General features: G+C 43.7%; 2 protein-coding genes and 1 non-coding gene across 4 annotated transcripts; all 3 read right to left on the bottom strand.

Annotated features, from left to right (window-relative positions):
* Positions 1-2,527: 2,527 nt before the first annotated feature.
* On the bottom strand, positions 2,528-6,972 carry sox19b (SRY-box transcription factor 19b). Its single transcript, XM_004575969.6, has 2 exons — positions 5,768-6,972; positions 2,528-4,196 (listed from the first exon to the last, which is right to left on the bottom strand). Exons 1-2 carry the CDS (start codon positions 6,427-6,429, stop codon positions 3,935-3,937), a joined length of 924 nt encoding a protein of 307 aa, XP_004576026.1. The 5' UTR covers positions 6,430-6,972; the 3' UTR covers positions 2,528-3,934.
* A 4,132-nt stretch (positions 6,973-11,104) lies between these two features.
* LOC143416607 (eukaryotic initiation factor 4A-I) lies at positions 11,105-15,890 on the bottom strand. 2 transcript variants are annotated; one of them, XM_076882025.1, is made up of 11 exons: positions 15,750-15,890; positions 14,532-14,574; positions 14,302-14,434; positions 14,063-14,202; positions 13,780-13,948; positions 13,258-13,367; positions 13,013-13,156; positions 12,790-12,927; positions 12,613-12,702; positions 11,924-12,003; positions 11,105-11,770 (listed from the first exon to the last, which is right to left on the bottom strand). In XM_076882025.1, exons 1-11 carry the CDS (start codon positions 15,770-15,772, stop codon positions 11,626-11,628), a joined length of 1,215 nt encoding a protein of 404 aa, XP_076738140.1. In that variant the 5' UTR covers positions 15,773-15,890; the 3' UTR covers positions 11,105-11,625. The 2 variants fall into 2 exon arrangements, with proteins under 2 accessions (XP_076738140.1, XP_076738142.1); XM_076882027.1 differs by having other exon boundaries at positions 15,854-15,878.
* On the bottom strand, positions 13,517-13,657 carry LOC143417611 (small nucleolar RNA SNORD10). Its single transcript, XR_013097757.1, has one exon. It is a non-coding gene; the product is annotated as a small nucleolar RNA SNORD10 (small nucleolar RNA).
* Positions 15,891-16,964: the final 1,074 nt, after the last annotated feature.

Here is a 16,964-nt window from a genome sequence, read left to right as displayed (position 1 = left end):
CTTAGAACAAATGGTCAACGATTGTTCCCGTGCTACTTCTGTTGTCATGTCACATGGTTTGCTGTTCTTGGTTTTTATATTTTTATAGCTACTCCCTAAAAGATCCCTGTTTTACATTTTAAGAATCAAGAGTGTTGTGGGGAAAGCGTTAAAGGTCCACATCCTAGGAGGGCCCATACCGCCTTCCAAGAGATGGATGGATATAGAGATGTGTGTCACCCTAAAATATGTCATGTTGAAGGGCTGAGAAGCTATAGGTTTTTGCAGTCTCTTATATGTGCTCTATGTTGTTATGCCCCTCCTGTTGTTGGTCTCGGTGCGCTCATCTTTTCTCCCTTTCCTCAGGATCCTATCCCCTCCCCTCAGTGACCGATTAGCCAGTGCGTGATTCCCTCCCATTTCCATGAGAAAGGCGCTGCTCGGTGAAAGGGTTAAGCCTGTGGACTAAGTCCTAAAAAGCAACCCTAATTTTCTGCTCGGTGGGGGAGTGAGGAAAGCGGGGAGTGGGAACAAAGACGCCCAGGGGAGGAGCGGGGACTCTGGGTTTACTATATGCACCTGCGACTTGAAAAGCCACGGACAATGTGCTTCTGAAACGGCCAATTACGAACGGGCCATCCACTCGCTTTTTCTGTGGAAAGACGTGGGGGAGGAGGAAAGACGAGTCTAAAGGAAGGAAGAGACTAAGGAAAGTGAATTTTTAAAGAGGGTAAAGATAAGAAAGTAAATAATCGAGCTCTAAATAATTCTGGGGACAATAGAGGACACCCTGTCCTGCCTTCCCAGCCCCCAAAATTCATCCTCCCATATCACATGATCCCCTGTGTTCTCCCGCTTTAAGTTCATTTTTGTCCCAAGTGTTATCCTGCCTCGGGCAGAGCTAATGGCTCCACCCGGTAGGAGGAAAAGTGTCTCTGGAATGCTGAGAAACACAATTTAAACTTGTTCAATTCAGCTTTAAAGTCAAAGATTCTCTTTTTTTGATGCAAAGCAAAAATTTACGACTGATAAACTCAGAACATTGTGACAACAGGAAAAAAAGGTTTTCCTGTTTTTCTTTTTTTGCATATTTGTAACAGTTTTCAGATCTTCAAACAAATTTTCATATTAGGCAACAATAACCCAAGTAAAACAAAAGTCCTGTCCTTCTGTTGAAGGACAATTTCATTTATTAAGAGGAACAAAGTTACCAAACCTGCGGTCCAAAGTGAAAAAGGAATTGTCCATTTTTAAATCATAAATTAACACGCAGGCCTGATTACTGCCAGAACTGATGAACAACAAATCACTTAAACCGGGCTAAGTGAAGTTGGGTTAAGTGAAGGTTAAGACATCTCAAAGCAACACTTTATGTTGTGATCTAAAGAAACTCACTAACGGATCAGAAACAAAATCATCGATATCATGTCCAAGTCTCCAGCGGACCACGGTGACAACTATTATCAACGAACTTAGCAGAGCGGCTGTCTTCCCGGGAGTGACCGGCCTACCAAATGACTCCAAGCCTGTGTCGCTGACGTGTCCAGGAGGCGATAAAAGAACCAGAACTACATGAAAAGAACCTCAGGCCTCACTTACCTCAGCTAAGTGTTCATGATTCAACAGGGAGAAATAGACTGGGACAAAATGGCATTCATAGATTTCAGAGTGAAAAAGAGCTAAAAAGTCTCGGGGAAAATCACAGGAGTCTGATACAGAAATGTAACTCTGTCCCATCCATCAGGGATGTGTTAGTGTTTGTTGGTGTCAACTTTGGGAGCCGACACGTTTCATAAAAATGAAACCTTACCAACAGTCGAACATGGCTGCAGCGTGACGGTCTGGGGCTGCTCTGGTGCTTCAGGATCGATGACTTGCTGGAACCACGAATTTGCAAATTGATGGAACAATGAGTTCTGCTCTCTACCAGAAAATCCCAAAGGAGGATGTCGGATGTCAGTTTGTGCCCTGAAGCATGAAATGATGTTCGGCCTTCAGGGTTTCAGGTTATGGAGCAGAATGATGATCTAAAACACACCAGTCCCCTTTAAAAAGGGGAAAAGTGAACAAAACAATGGTTTTGGAGCGGCCTGGACAAAGTGCTGACTTAAATCCTGACCGCCGTTCGTACTCAAAACCCTCCATTAAGGCTTATAGTGGGGTACACTCATACTGCATTCATAATGCAAATATTATAATTCAATAAAAGTTCAAGTGTCAAAGCAGGGAAATACTAGGCCGACATTAAAATGGTGAAAAATCAAATTGTATTAAAACAATGTCAGAATCATCAGTCTGTGTAAATGTGGCTCATGATTGTTCTCTTGAGTAGTTTTAAGGGGAAATCGTTTCCAGAATTACTTGTATTCACTATATAATTGTAGTATTCTAACCCACAACCTACCCACCTAATCCAGCCCAGCACTGTGCAAATGGATGAATGATTACAATATAAACTAAGAAGCCGGCGAGAGCATGAAGGCTGGATTAGTGAGTTATTGGATTGGAGACAAAGTGAGCTGCTGTAATTTCATTTTCATGAAACGTGTTGGCATATACCTAATTTATTAATGTTGTTATGAAAGCCACAAATCTTTTCCATCAAAAAGGAATCAGACTCTTAGTCTAAGAGCTTCATATACATACTGTTTGCATAAATGCTGCCTACGGTAACTTACACATGACACTGGGCAGGTTAAACCCCGAATGCTGGACATAGTTCAGCTATGATGACTAGAACAGAATTATATCACAGTACGTGACTGACATGTCCCGCTTATGTTTGAAGATCACACTTTGAATCCAACCAGGACTAAACTTAAAAAAGAAATTAGCATTATCTCAACGTTTGTTACTGCAAAAAGTTTAGAAACAAGAATAAAGGTTTTCTGAGGTTTAATCAGGAACACGCATCCATTCTCTTTAAAAGTTATAAAAATACAACTGACAGTTCATTTAAAAACAACTCTGGTCTTTTTCCAATCCAGCGTCCTTGTATGGAGACATTTGAAAGACCAACTGAAAATCTAGCAGTTCACATAAAAATCCTTTCAATTATTTAAAAGCATAGAAAAAGAAATACTACACCTGCCTAGCGCAAGAGGACATGAATATAAATTCAGCATGCTCAGTTCAGATCGATGCATCGAAACATGAAAATGTCCTAAAACTAAATTATAGCAAATAAAACACCTGCACACAGTGAACACAGTCAGATCTTAGAGCCGAAAGTGTGATTCTGACTGAGGCTGCTTGTATTACTGCATGTAGGAGGTACTACTGCACAAAGCCAGTCCTTTTCCTCGTAGACACGGTGGTGATTGTCCAACAGAAGTTTGTTTCATTTCATTCAAATGTAACTGAAGAGTAGAAGTCCAGATCTAACACAAGGCTACTAAACCAAAGCCACATGGCAAAGAGTTAGATTTTAAAAAGCTCTGTTATTCAAGTTGTGCATTTCATTCTCGAGTTTCCTGCTGACGCGTCACAGCAGCACTAACGAATGGCCAGCAGCTCAGGTGATGTGGCTATCACATGATTTCAGATGGCAGAAAGTGACAGTCGCCATTCGAAGACGTGGCCACGGGAACCAGTCCAACCAGCACTGACTGTGCTGGAACCATAATGAAAGCCAGTATCGCAAGTATTTAGGGTGGTTCTAAAACACAAGTTCTATAATACACAAAACACTAGAAAATATTACATGTTATGTACAACAGACACCCCGGCTTCACTCCAGACATTCAGTGAGAGACGTCTGTGGCAGGGTGGTGGGTGGAGTCTCAGCGCTGCGTGTGTGGCCTGGATGCGTCGTGGCACCAAAGAGTACATTCGGATACTTGTCGTACTGCAGACACATCATCAAAAACTTCACAACTTCTTTATGCTGACATTCTGAAGTACTCCACACCCGATTCCATCTCCTCTCTAGCTGCTCGTGAACCGTTCGTCAGTCCTAGATGTGTGTGAGAGGAACAGTTCCAGTGAGGTAGTGCTGCTGCACACTGGTGTAGCCCCTCTGTGCTGTCGAAGGGTCGCTGGCATCTCCTCCCGGTCCAGGAATGTACATGCTGATCATGTCTCTGAGGTCACCCTGCAAAGCCCCCCGATGGTGGTTTGGTGTTCCCGTGGGAGGAGAGTGGGACACCGGTTCTGATTTCACCATGGACATAGTGACAGGGCTGGGCTGCTGTGGACTGCTGCTGTATGACATGGGGCTGTGGGGTGAAGACGGCATTACAAGTTAAACAACATCAAAACATCGTAATTATTTTGGAATAAAAACGTCAGGATGTACTGCTGAACTACAATTCTGTCCTGTCTTTGTCCACCATAAAAACCAGTGTGCACCGAGCTAGTTACAGCACTTTATCATCAAACACACTCCTGCATTACTGGAAACTCTGCAATAGTTATTTGAATCCGGTGTAGTAATTATATCCAGTTAACTTTTAAGCACCAGATATTTTCAGTTCTGTGTAACATAGATAATAATGCCGCAGAGCGAAATACAGAATTACTTCTCTTACACTGAGAATTTATACATACATATTTTTATCTAGCACTGGGGATTTTGTTGCTATCATCACGTATAAAAATTCCCAATATGTTAACAAACCACAGCGTGAACTCTACAACAGACATGAGTGAGCGCACAGCAGACTATGTTTGATTTTGTAGGAAAACTGCGGGATGACTGGTCTATGTGTCACAGCTGTTTTCTTTCAGTACATCTGCTTTTCTATCTGAATCCTCTATCATAGTTAAATGCGTATTAATGTACACTGATGCAAACTTGTCTTGATTTTCGACACTAAAATGCATTCATTAAATACATGTAGAGAGATATTTTCAGTGTTGGAAGAGACTGGATGGATTATAAAGTTGATACGTGTTCCTGATAAATCTTCAAAATACTGTCTGAGAAAATTTTTAAAATTTGGATTCGACTTGTGTTTAAAAGCTTAAAGGAAAAATCTCAAGCTTCAATGATTCCACTGCTGTATTAAAAATGCAGTGACAGATACAGCTGCAGACCAGTCAGCAGAACCAATCAAACTGGGAACTACTGCAATAAATTGCAGCATCATCCATCCTTACACCTGAAAATTTATCAAGTGTTCAGACTTTGTTTAGGGTCATGAGATCTGTGCTAGGAGGCAAAATCTCCCCTAACACAGGACAATGGTTTGGACGGGGGTCTGTGGGCAGGGGACCACACACGGAGCAAGCCTGCTTGCCAACAAGTTATACTGATAAAGACTGCAGGCAGAGGAATGCAGACAAACCTCGTTGCTCAATCATATGTAGACTTCTTTGTGATTCGGTGGGAATGGATGCAACATATGTGCCTCATTTGAATAAACTCAGCATGATGAGTCCTGTGGCAGTTTGAGAACATCCAGCATTACTTATTTCTGGTATCTTAATTTTCATTCAGTAAAAAAGACATTTCTCAGACTCGTTTTTTAAAATCAGAATCAGGATACTTTATAAATCCCCAAGGAAATTATGTAAAACAATATAACAGTGAGGGGATTTTCAGCACAGAGAAATAAATTCACCGAGTGAAAGTCCAAGGAACCATGAAGTCGCACTAACGAAGGATTGCACGCTCCGTTTCCACCAGATTTGAACACCTTTGACCTGAGTTTGGAGAACTCAATGAAGAAGTAACCTACAGTTTAAACGCTGCTGCTCAGTATCGTATCTGCGCGCTTTGCCATCTTTAACGAGCGCTGGGAACATGCGCGGTTGTTGTTTTGCAGAAACGCAGACACACACTCACCTGTATGAGTTGGCCCCGTTCATGTACGTCTGCGGTGCCGTCATTGCAGGTGGGTACTGGAGAGCTGACAGCTCATACCGGTGGAGCTGCTGTGTGTAGCCCAGTGCCTCGCCCTGCATGCCGGCGTATCCTCCGGTGGGGCCCCAGCCATAGCTCTCCATCCTGGGGCTCCCACCTTGGCTCTGTGCCGCTGCCACCAGCAGGTTTCCCGCTGTCAGTGGGTACTTGCCTACCTGAGTGTCTTTTTTGAGTAAAGGCTTTGTCTTGCGTCGTGGCTTGTACTTGTAGTCAGGGTACTCCTTCATATGGACCGCACGGAGCCGCTTGGCCTCGTCAATGAAAGGCCGCTTCTCAGCATCGTTCAGAAGTTTCCACTCGGCCCCCAGCCGCTTGCTGATTTCAGAGTTGTGCATTTTCGGGTTTTCTTGTGCCATCTTGCGCCTCTGCCCCCTGGACCAGACCATGAAAGCGTTCATGGGCCGCTTGACTTTATCCATGGGGTCGGCTCCAGGTGCGCATGCCGTTTTAGAGCTCGGGTGAGAGTTTCCATTGCTGCCCATGCTCCCGGTCATGGTGCCGGTGACCGGTGACATTCCCTGGGAGGTCTGATGAGAAGGGGGCTGGCCAGTCGGCTTCAGCTCGTGTTCCATCATGCTGTACATGCTGGGAAAAGTAGGAAAGTTGAGTTACAAATAAACGATCGAGCACTCAGGAGCCTTCGTCGCCGTCAATCTGGCGACTTTTGGCCAGGTTTAGTTACACGTTTCCCCGGGGCTTACGCACGACACACCCGTGAGACTGCAGCGGACAACCTGCCCCCCCTTTCTTAAATTAAAAGTCTCTCGAGGCAGTCATTAAACTAGCACTGAGATACACTTTCACAGTAAAGTTTTGCGGTTTCAGTGCAGTGAAAGAGTTTACGGAAAACCACTTGTTGTCAGACAGCCAGCTCACACACTGAACTCATCTGTCTGTTCACTCCCAAAGTTCTCCTATTCTCGTGCAGTCAGGCATGAACCAATGGGAATGGCAAAAAGCTTCATTCTGTGCGTGTGCATTTGCAAATGAAAGGGCTCCGGGGGTGCGTGAGACACTTGTTGATGACGGAGTTGGTGAGAGGAAGCATTCCAGTAAGACAAGACGATCTTAATAATCCCCGGGCAACTGTAAACTATATACTGAAAACGAGGTTTTAGCAAAGTTGTCTGTGGAGGCAGCCACGCAGGCTGTCACGCGGCTTAAAATATGGTTCGAAAGATCCGCAAATATAAATGTATCTATAATCATGAAAGTTGAAATAGTACAAACAACAAAAACTAAAAGAGTAAACAGGGTTTTGTGTTTATAACCAGTTCGATTTCATTTATAAAGCACAACAACAACAGTGTTTGAAACTGCGGGGTAACCGTCCCACAATATCACAAAGAAACCCCCAACGATGAGAGCTCCTCTGTGGGCAACACGGGGGACACAACTCCCTCTAACTGTTAGCCAGGGCCAGGCTGAGAGAGGAGCGCATGCTGCCGCTGGTTGGTTAGGGAGGTGCAAGAGAAAAACCATCAAAGATCCAATAATTTCATTTCAACAGAGACATATTGTGTCGCACAGCCTGTCGGGACTGTTTCACACACGCAGCTCTGGTTCCAGAGTTTTTAAAAGAGCAAGAGACTTTCAACTTAGCATTTCAAACCTAAAAGTTTTTCTAGAAAGAGTAAATTATTTGCACACAGTAACAGAATTATGTAAAAATAGCTCCTGAAAACTAACCATGTTATTGAGTAATAGCACAAACCATGGGTGTGCAATGGCTTTGTAAAGCTTGTAGCTGGTAAAATCTGACTGAGGCTTATCTTCCAGTTTACATCCAACAGAAGTTTGAGCTGCAGCTTTAGAAAGCTTCATGCCAAAAGCGAAAGAAATCAGTTTAGCTTGAGGAAAAGATATGTTGGTGTTCATAACTCAGGAGGTGGATATGAAAAGTTCCAACTGTCAAGAACTGGAGCGGAAGTGTCATCGAGAAACTCAAAGAGAGCCAGAACAAGCCTTACAGGAAGTAAAAGACTAGTGAGAGATGCATCCAAAGATCCCAGAACAACTGCCGACACACAAGTGACCCCAGTAGGACAGTCACAATTGTTATTTCAAGGAAGACAGTTACTTGCACCCTGCACAGGAAGCAGAGCAATGGAAACTGTGCAGACACCTTCAAGTCAGACTGAGATACGCTAAAGACAACCTGGAGAAAGACTATGCACACTGGAAGCCCGTCCTTTGGTCAGAGAGAACTAGCCATAGAGACGCTGCTTATGTTTGGAGAAAGAACACAATCCCCACAGTGACACACAATGACGAGAGTACTAATCTGCAGGGATGCTTCGGAGCGTCTGGAACTGTGAATGTCGTCAAAGTGGAAGGAATCGGGAAAATCTGGAACCCTGAAGCAGTCGGCAGCAAAGCTGGGTCTGGGTCGCTGCTTTATCTTCCAACATGACAACAACACCAAACACACATCCCTCATGGTGAACCACCTTCAGAACAACAAGTAAAAAAGCTCTGACTTGAATTCCATTGAAAGTCCTTGACAGTTTAATTTGGAGGAGCTTGAAAGTCGCTAAGAATGTACTGGGATTACTTTGGAGATGTGCGAGTCTTGTTGAACCACAGCAAACGACTGCAGCAATGTCGACAACCCTGGTAGTTTTGTAAAATGATTTTATCACCGTGAAGTGAAGTTGCTTGAAAAAGCTGAATTAAAAGTGTTTGTTCTGTTGGTACGTAACCAAATCATGTGTTAACATCAGTTATCAGAGTGTCCTTAAAGCCAACACTGATGAGACAATCATAACGAGAAGCTTCAGATGAGAGTTTGGGTCGAATTTAGTTCCAAGAACTTCAACGTTATTTATACCAAATCACAACAACGTGTTTTATATTGGAAGGTAAAGACCTCTACAATGTAGCCAGCTCTGATTAGTACTCACAATCAGAGCCTTAAAGAATGATAATAGAGTACAATGTGGCTGTTTCGATTACTTTAATTATGCCGTACTATCTCCTGCTGACTTTGTGAACATGTCAGAGAATCAGAGACTCTTTTAATGTTAAAGAGCTTGGACCGTGACATTTCCATTATATCTCCTCATTCAGCAGACCCACGAAATAATGATGAGATTCAAATGTTTTGGAACGCATCAAAGTCCAAACAGCTTGATGGAAAGGAGGGGAAATCTGAATGAACAGAAATAAAGTTGGATAAAATACGCTGGGGTTTGGAGGTCAGAGAAGTGGGTAAAGGCTATAGATTTATAGGGGGAGAAATAACCAATGAAAACAGGGAAGGCCAGAAAATGAAGGTGAAAAGAAAGGAGGAGGGATGCAATGATGAAGGGATGGATGATGAAGGGGTGGGTGATGGGTTGGTGCAGGAGGGTGGATTTGGATGACAGGGCTTGAATAGACCTCTATTCTTCCCTACGCTGGCTTCTCTTATCATGCAAAACAGGCCCGTTCAGCCTCCCAGCCATCCGTCACACAAAGAAAGACCATGGCAGCCTTTTTACAAGCCTCACACTCACATAATCCACCCACCCCATCCCACCATCTCTCAACCCTGCGATCCAACACCCAACAGGGAGCGAGTTGGTACCCACAGTGTGCATGTGGCATTTGGGGGATGGGCACAGGGTACATTCACCACAAACAGCGCCTTTGGAAAAGGGACCACCTAACCTGAGAAGCAGGCCACAAAGTTGAGCTGTGCACCATGTTTTGAGGCTGTGCACACGATTATAGAACCACGGGAAGCTGGAATAAGGCTGCCCGTCCATCCCAGGGCTAACATTTCTCTATCTTACGTCTGTGCCTGTGAGCTGGAAATTAGTCTGTGGATAAACTGTCAGTGTCGCTCCTCCAGCAGGCTGGGAGAGAAAGAAAATGCAAATCCACAAGAGTGTGCATGTGTGCTACAGAGAGTACAGGGCTGATTATGTTAGCAAGGCTGAATCGACGTCTCCCTCTAGTGGACGGAGACGTTATCGTTCATACATTTGTTGGCCTCCTGCAGGACATGCTGATGGTGCTGCTTCTCAGACAGCTTCTATTTGCTCAGCAGGAAAAACACTGTATGCGTCTCTATTTCATCATTTTATATTCCAGCTTTATTACAAATGCACACATGTATCTTTACCTTATCGTAGACATGCCTTATGCCGTTACATGTTTAGTACTTTATTATGAAGAATTGCACTCTATGCAAGAGTCCGTCAACCAGCCGCAGCCTCAGTAAACTGGTACGGTCTGTAGCTGCTGCACCCACGGTGGGTGAGTCAACCTCAACACCGTTTCACACAAACACCAAATATTTGAATAAGAGCAAATTAATTCAGTCCTATGACGCTCCTGTTGTCTCAGGGCTGTCTCTTTTTAATGAAGATTCAGATCTTAATGAGCTCTCTTTAATTGGGAGAAAGAAAAAAAAGACAACGGGAAAATAAATGATGGGAAATGCAACAGAGACACTGACACGTTCTCCTCTGATGGGACACAAACGTGTCTGAAGATGTGAATATTATAAGAGTTCCAGCTCTAACATTGACTGCTCCACTCCATCGCCCACGTCACTGAGTGAGCTTTGCCACAAAAGTAGACACCACACAGGATTTGGCCAACAGAGGGCTGCTTTACAGCTTTAAAGAAAAGGAAAAGAAAAGGATGTTTTTATTGTTTTTCTTTTAAAGACCAATAAAATAAATACTATACAGTATCCAATGTAGAAAACCTGATACACTGTCTCAAAAAAAAAAAAAAAAAAAAAAAAAAAAAAAGAGAGAGGGGAAACAATCCATACATTTGGGGGAAAAATAAAAAATATTAGCACTGATAGCACACACCTCATAATACGAGAGCTCAGAAACTTTTGGTGGAGTGGAAAGCAAGATAAAAATCTCTATATACTTTTATATTTGTAGTTTGGTCCAGATGACACTCCCCATTCATCTATAAGATTTGGATGAGGTAGGTTACAAAACATGACCACAACCATTTGAAATCTTATATTCCCTGTAAAAAAAAAAAAAAACCAAACAAAAAAAACAAAACAAACAAAAAAAAAAACAAAAAAACTCCAATCTCAACTAACTGGAGACGGGGAAAAAAATAAAAACCAAAAAGCCGCTTGGATCTGGGTCAGGAGGCCAAATCGCTACAACTCACCGTTTCTGCCTGCAAGCACTCCTCATCTGAACTCTACTGTACAAATGGCTGAACAGGGTTACGGCCGCAATGGGAAAGGAGGAAAAGCAGAGAAGCACAGCAGTAAAGAGGATCAAATTTGTCAGCCACTGTACAGCTCATTTTATTGATCATGTCCTGTTTACTTCCAGAACCCAAAACCTGCTGTAAACATGACCGTGGGCGTGCGTTGTGCAAATACACTGAAGATTGTTTAAATACTGAGCTAGTCAATCACACCGCTGTTCATTCAGAACACCGTCGAGTCCAGACTGCTCGGGTCAGCCGACCGACGCTGCAACAGCCAAACCTCACACAAGCTGCAAATCAACAGTGTCTCTTTGCCAACAATCAGCAAGTATAATGTCATCACTGGACTTTAAATGTGCTTTTGGAAACAGTTCTGGCGTGAAGCAGAGTATTTAACCGCTGGGAAAATTTCAGGGTCGATAAAAGACAATGGCAAATGGAGCGGGTCAGCAAGTCATTCTTCCAAAATCATGTCAAATGCTGAGTAAATTCAGGGTGGAATTTAGAAAAAGGAAGTTTTTAGTATTCGTATTGTAGGAAACAAGCTTTTACTTCTAAAACAATCGGATATGGGTGGACAAACAGAAGCGGGGAGTCTTCTAGATAAGATCGGCCACGTTCATGGGCATCTCCTCCACGGTGGTGTTGTAGAATGTCTCAATGTCCCTCAGTGTTCGCTTGTCATCCTCGGTTATCATGTTAATGGCTACTCCCTTTCTGCCGAAACGACCTCCCCGACCGATCCTGTCAAAAACAAAAAGGGATCACCGTCACTGCAGATATCATCTCTTTGGGTTTGCTGCTCATGCTCACGTTGGACAAAGAGTTGACGTGAACATTTCATTTGCCTGTTGTGCATAGCTGCCAATCATGTCTGCAAACCGTTTATGTCCTCACCTGTGGATGTAGTTTTCCCTGTTGGTTGGCAGGTCGTAGTTGATGACAAGGGAAACCTGCTGAACATCAATACCTCTGGCCTGAGAAGAAACAAACACCTTTACTTACATGGCACAACTCAATTTTGGATCTAACAGCGAGCCAAAGCAGGAGAAGGATGGTCTCTGAAAATGTACTGCTCCCCCCTTCCCCTGGAGTTTCTCTGCATCACTCTGAGACAGGATATTTTAGAGATGGTAAGCAGCCTTACATATTTGTTTAATATGTGCATTGAAGGACATGTCCTGGTCAAACAGGAGGCCGAGGTCATGCCATCCAAGAGGAATCTGGCTGTCAGGGCCGAGCACAATAACCTCAGTTTGATCTTTATGGCCATCTATCAATTAAAATTGGGCCGTAAACTGGATGTTTCTTTGCACTCATGTCCTGAATAAGAGCTAACCCCACATACAAACTGGTGGTGGGTCCAGTTTCTATGACCCACCACAGCTTTACCCAGAACTCTCACAGGTGAGCTACAGGAATAAATGTAATCTGCCAATTAGTTGTGAGTCAGGGATTTCAACCCAGCTACAGTGGAGGGCAGATCTCTGCTCTACCAAGGAACTTTCAGTCCTTTACCAACACTGCAGCTGGCAGGAGAGGGAACCTTGGACTGCAAACAGCACTAATAAGAAGCAGTTACATACCAACAGGTCAGTGGTAATAAGGACTCGACTGGAGCCCGAGCGGAACTCCCTCATGATCAGGTCTCTCTCCTTCTGGTCCATGTCACCGTGCTGAAAAGACAGAATGAAGTCTTACAACATGCACTGAAAGTTTCCACACTTGTACCAAATGTTTCAGTCACACAAAGAGGTTCGTACCAGAGCAGAAACTGTGAAGTCTCTGGCATGCATCTTCTCAGTAAGCCAGTCCACTTTTCTCCTTGTGTTGATGAAGATCACAGCTTGTGTGATGGTCAAGGTTTCGTACAAGTCGCACAAGGTATCCAGCTTCCATTCCTGAGGACCACCAGGTCAGACTGTTAGCACAGCAAGCTCAGCATGAACACCCTGATTACAGGGAAAGCGAGTGCACGTTTTTCACCTCTTTTTCCACATTTATGTAAAACTGGCGGATGCCCTCAAGTGTCAGCTCCTCCTTCTTCACGAGGATTCTGATAGGCTCACGCATAAACTTCTTTGTGACCTCCAAAACATCAGCTGGCATGGTGGCAGACAGTAGGACAACCTTAAAAAGATTTAGAGATATCCGTCAGCTACAAGCAGAGTTCATATTTCAAGCAAGGATCTTTGGCTCGGCCGTTACGGCGCTGACACCAAAGTTCTAACCTGGATGTTGCTCGACAGCTTCTGGAAGATCTCGTAGATCTGATCCTTGAATCCTCGACTAAGCATCTCATCAGCCTCGTCCAACACGAACATTTTGATGTATTTAGAAGCTGCAAAAAGGGAACCACCATGTTACACATACGGGCACATAACACAGCCATACGTTTGCACACCGATACAACTGATTCATGTTGGATTTAGGAATCACGTGCCACTAATGAGGTTTCGGTAATGAAGCGTCTTCAGGTGTAAAGGTGCCGTATTCAGAAGTAATGAACGTATGATCATGCCTCTGGACCTCTGTTGTCATGAAAGCTCGAGCCAGCAGAACGCCGACCACAGCTACACCACAGCAGGGGCTTACAGTGTCAGCTGACACGCATGGGTTTCATCATTATACAGCATTATACAATAACTGACCTCTGAGGTGATCAAAGTCACCAGAGACTCGTGTTCATTTCTTTCTTTGTGGTCACACATTTCAAACTAAGCCTGATTTAACTCCTTCTCAGGAAGACTTACAAAGGTTTTTGCGAGTTAGCATGTCAAAGACGCGTCCGGGAGTTCCCACCACGATGTGTGGGGCTTCAGCCTGCAGTTTCTGGACCTCACTGCGGATGTTGGTCCCTCCAATGCAGGCATAGCAGCTGGCTCCCATGTAGTCGCCCAGGGCAAGGACCACTTTCTGAATCTGAAAGAAAGTCAAAGACCAGACGTTAAGCCATGCAAAAGGCTACATGAGAGATCCTTAAGAAACAATAGCACAATATGTCACTAGTGTAAGAGGGCGGGTGTGGAAGCCTACCTGCTGAGCCAGCTCCCTAGTGGGAGCCAAGACCAGAGCCTGAGTGCCTTTCAGCTCCACATCAATCTGCTGAAGGATGGAAATGGCAAAGGTGGCAGTCTTCCCAGTGCCAGATTGGGCCTGAGCAATCACATCGTAACCTGAAATTAAAACATGTGCAATTTAGTATCCAGGGAATTCTTGGGGTTGTTAACTGCTAAGTGTTAGAAACACATCATTACATATTGAAGCACGCTTACCCTTGATACAAGGCATAATGGCCCTTTGCTGGATAGCTGAAGGTTTCTCAAAACCATAGGCATAAATTCCCCTGAGCAGGGTCTCACGTAGACTCATCTCATCAAAACTATCCACAATCTGGTTCCAATTGCTCTGGAAAGGTTAGAAAGAGCACAGGTTTATTGTCAGTTCATTACATGCTGTGCTGTGAAGAACGTCAGTGTTGGTGAGAGTTTCATAGGAGACTTACCTCAATGATCCCATCTGGCTCCATGCCTTCAGGGCCATTGTCTCTGTGAATGACAGAAACTCAGTTATCTTTCCTCTCAAGCTGCACTTGTAAATGACCTTAATGCACTAAATCCTCTCTGCCCACGAATAATGAGAATAAAAAGAATCTTCTGTGGCACAAAAATATCCCCCTTTAAGTAAACGTGCTGATATAATCATTACCAGGCTCGCCGTTATATCATTCTTCCCAAACTTGGCATGAAAAAAGAAGTCTTCGCCCCTTGTGCTGTGACGCGCGGCCTTGTGGAGAGGCCGCCATTTTTGCTACATACAATCAAGATGGTCGTTTCTCCATTCAGGGGAGGAAAAGACAGGGGCGGGTGGACGCTTCACGGAGGAAACAGAGCCACAGCCACGTCGAATGTGGCCAAGTAGTCGACAAACGCCGACATCTTTGTGTTCAAAGCGTTCGGATCATTTAGAGCTGTCCGCGATGCTATGAAGAAAGCGGCAGAAGAAGCTTCGCGGCTTTCCGCCGCGGCCTGCTCCGCATTAGCTGCTAGCAACAGGGCCTGCTAGTCTGTAACTGTCGGCGAAAGTCGGCGAAAGCTATTGTTCATTTAGACACGTAAGGCACAGCGCTTTATGGAGGCAGCACACAGCTCCACCACATGCAGCGTGTGTAAGCGGAAAAACGACCATTTTCAGCGGCCTTACAGCGGCCTTTGTTTAAAACGCCGACCATCCGTACTAAGACCATGTGACTCCATCGAACAGCACGAAACGGCATTAATTCACCTTTACAGACAAAATAAGGTTCGTTACGTGTATTACACCCGAAAATATCGTTGTTCCGATGTTTTGGCTTCAATATCAAGTTACTACAAATGAAAAGAGGAAGAATTTTTAAAGGCCTACATCAGGCTTGTTCACGTGCTGTCGCCGGATGCCGATAACGACCGCAGTCTGTATCCACATCTGAAGCATTAAGACTAATATAACTTCTGACTAGCATGACTTTAACGATCTAAAACATTCAATCTTATTTCACACTCGTGTCCTGAAACGCGCAGAGTCCTAATGTTCATCTAAGACAAAAAGTCCCCGAATGTTACTCGACTACAAAACTCGGTTAAAAATCTGCATTCTTGAGAACATCAAGTAAAATATGACGGATTGAAGAAGAAAATACGCCCTAGAACTCACACTTTATGCGACCAAAAGTAGCCCTCCTTACCTGTTATCATATTCAGCCGACATTATTTCAAAGAAAGAATCCGCAGCAGAAATCTCTTATATAGGTTATGCGCACAAAGAGGCTTTCTCATTGTAAAAGCTCACCGTCACTTAGCTGTGGTCCCGCCCACAGGCACTTGCGATTGGACGAGCTCTACGTCACGTAAAAGTAAGCAGACCCACGGGGCGGACCGTTTCCGTTTACAGTATGCTCGTAATTCACGCTCGTGCCCGAGTTCTTTAGCCAAAGAGGCGGGGTTTCAGTTTTTACGGAATCCGTTGGTGACGCAACCGGGTTTCTTCAGTCCGCCTGCCCAGGTGTGTCCCCGCTGCTTTGTTCAGACATTAAAAAACGCCGAATTAAAAATAAACACAATTTTTAAAAATTAAAAATAAACACAATTTTTAATTCGGGTCATGCAACGTGTTAATGTTCCAGCATTACGTCGAGTATTTACAGCCTATCAGAAATGAGGCTCCTGTGTAATATGCATCAACACACTGCTCTTTACATTCACTCATACTCTATCACGGGAAAGAGTTAAAAAAAACTATTTCTGTTGATTATCTCAATTTCGTGCTGAATCTGGATAATGGACAAATCTAATGACAGTGCAGTAGGTTAGCTCCATAAATGTAAATAAATAAATAAAGCTTGAAAAACTAATGTCTATAATGGCACATTTTAATGCTTTAAAAAAAAACATAACCACAAAATGACACCATGAAATTAAACTGAACATTGTCCCAGTGACAATAATGTGGCATCTGTACCTGGTTTAGAACTTTTTAAGTGTTATCATGTATATGAAGAACCCATCGTGTCTTTCTAGTCTCTACATGTGCTGAGAATCATTCAGATATTTGCTCTGAAATGGGGTTTTATTACTTTCATGTAATGTGTTTTTTATTTCTTGATCTAATATTCTGTCTCCATTAAAATTAAACTACCATAAACAACTAGGCTGCTCATTTCTTTGTGAGCAAACTTACAAATTCACCAGATCATCAGATGATTGTACCACTGTACTAATATTCACTTTCTACACAGATTGATGCTTTTTCTTTGTGGATTCCCTCATCAGGTATTGCTTTTCTGTATGGGGCCGATTTGGACTTCACACCATGTGGGCAGCAAAAACAAAAAAGCACTTGGGTTTTGGTTACGACTTGTTCTCTCAGTGCTTATGTATCGTCTGAGTGTCGACACCTATCA

This window comes from Maylandia zebra, linkage group LG3, assembly GCF_041146795.1.
Source record: "Maylandia zebra isolate NMK-2024a linkage group LG3, Mzebra_GT3a, whole genome shotgun sequence".
NCBI classification, from domain to species: domain Eukaryota; kingdom Metazoa; phylum Chordata; class Actinopteri; order Cichliformes; family Cichlidae; genus Maylandia; species Maylandia zebra.
The sequence above is the reverse complement of the archived record's forward strand: the minus strand, read 5'-3'. Positions and strand labels throughout refer to the sequence as shown.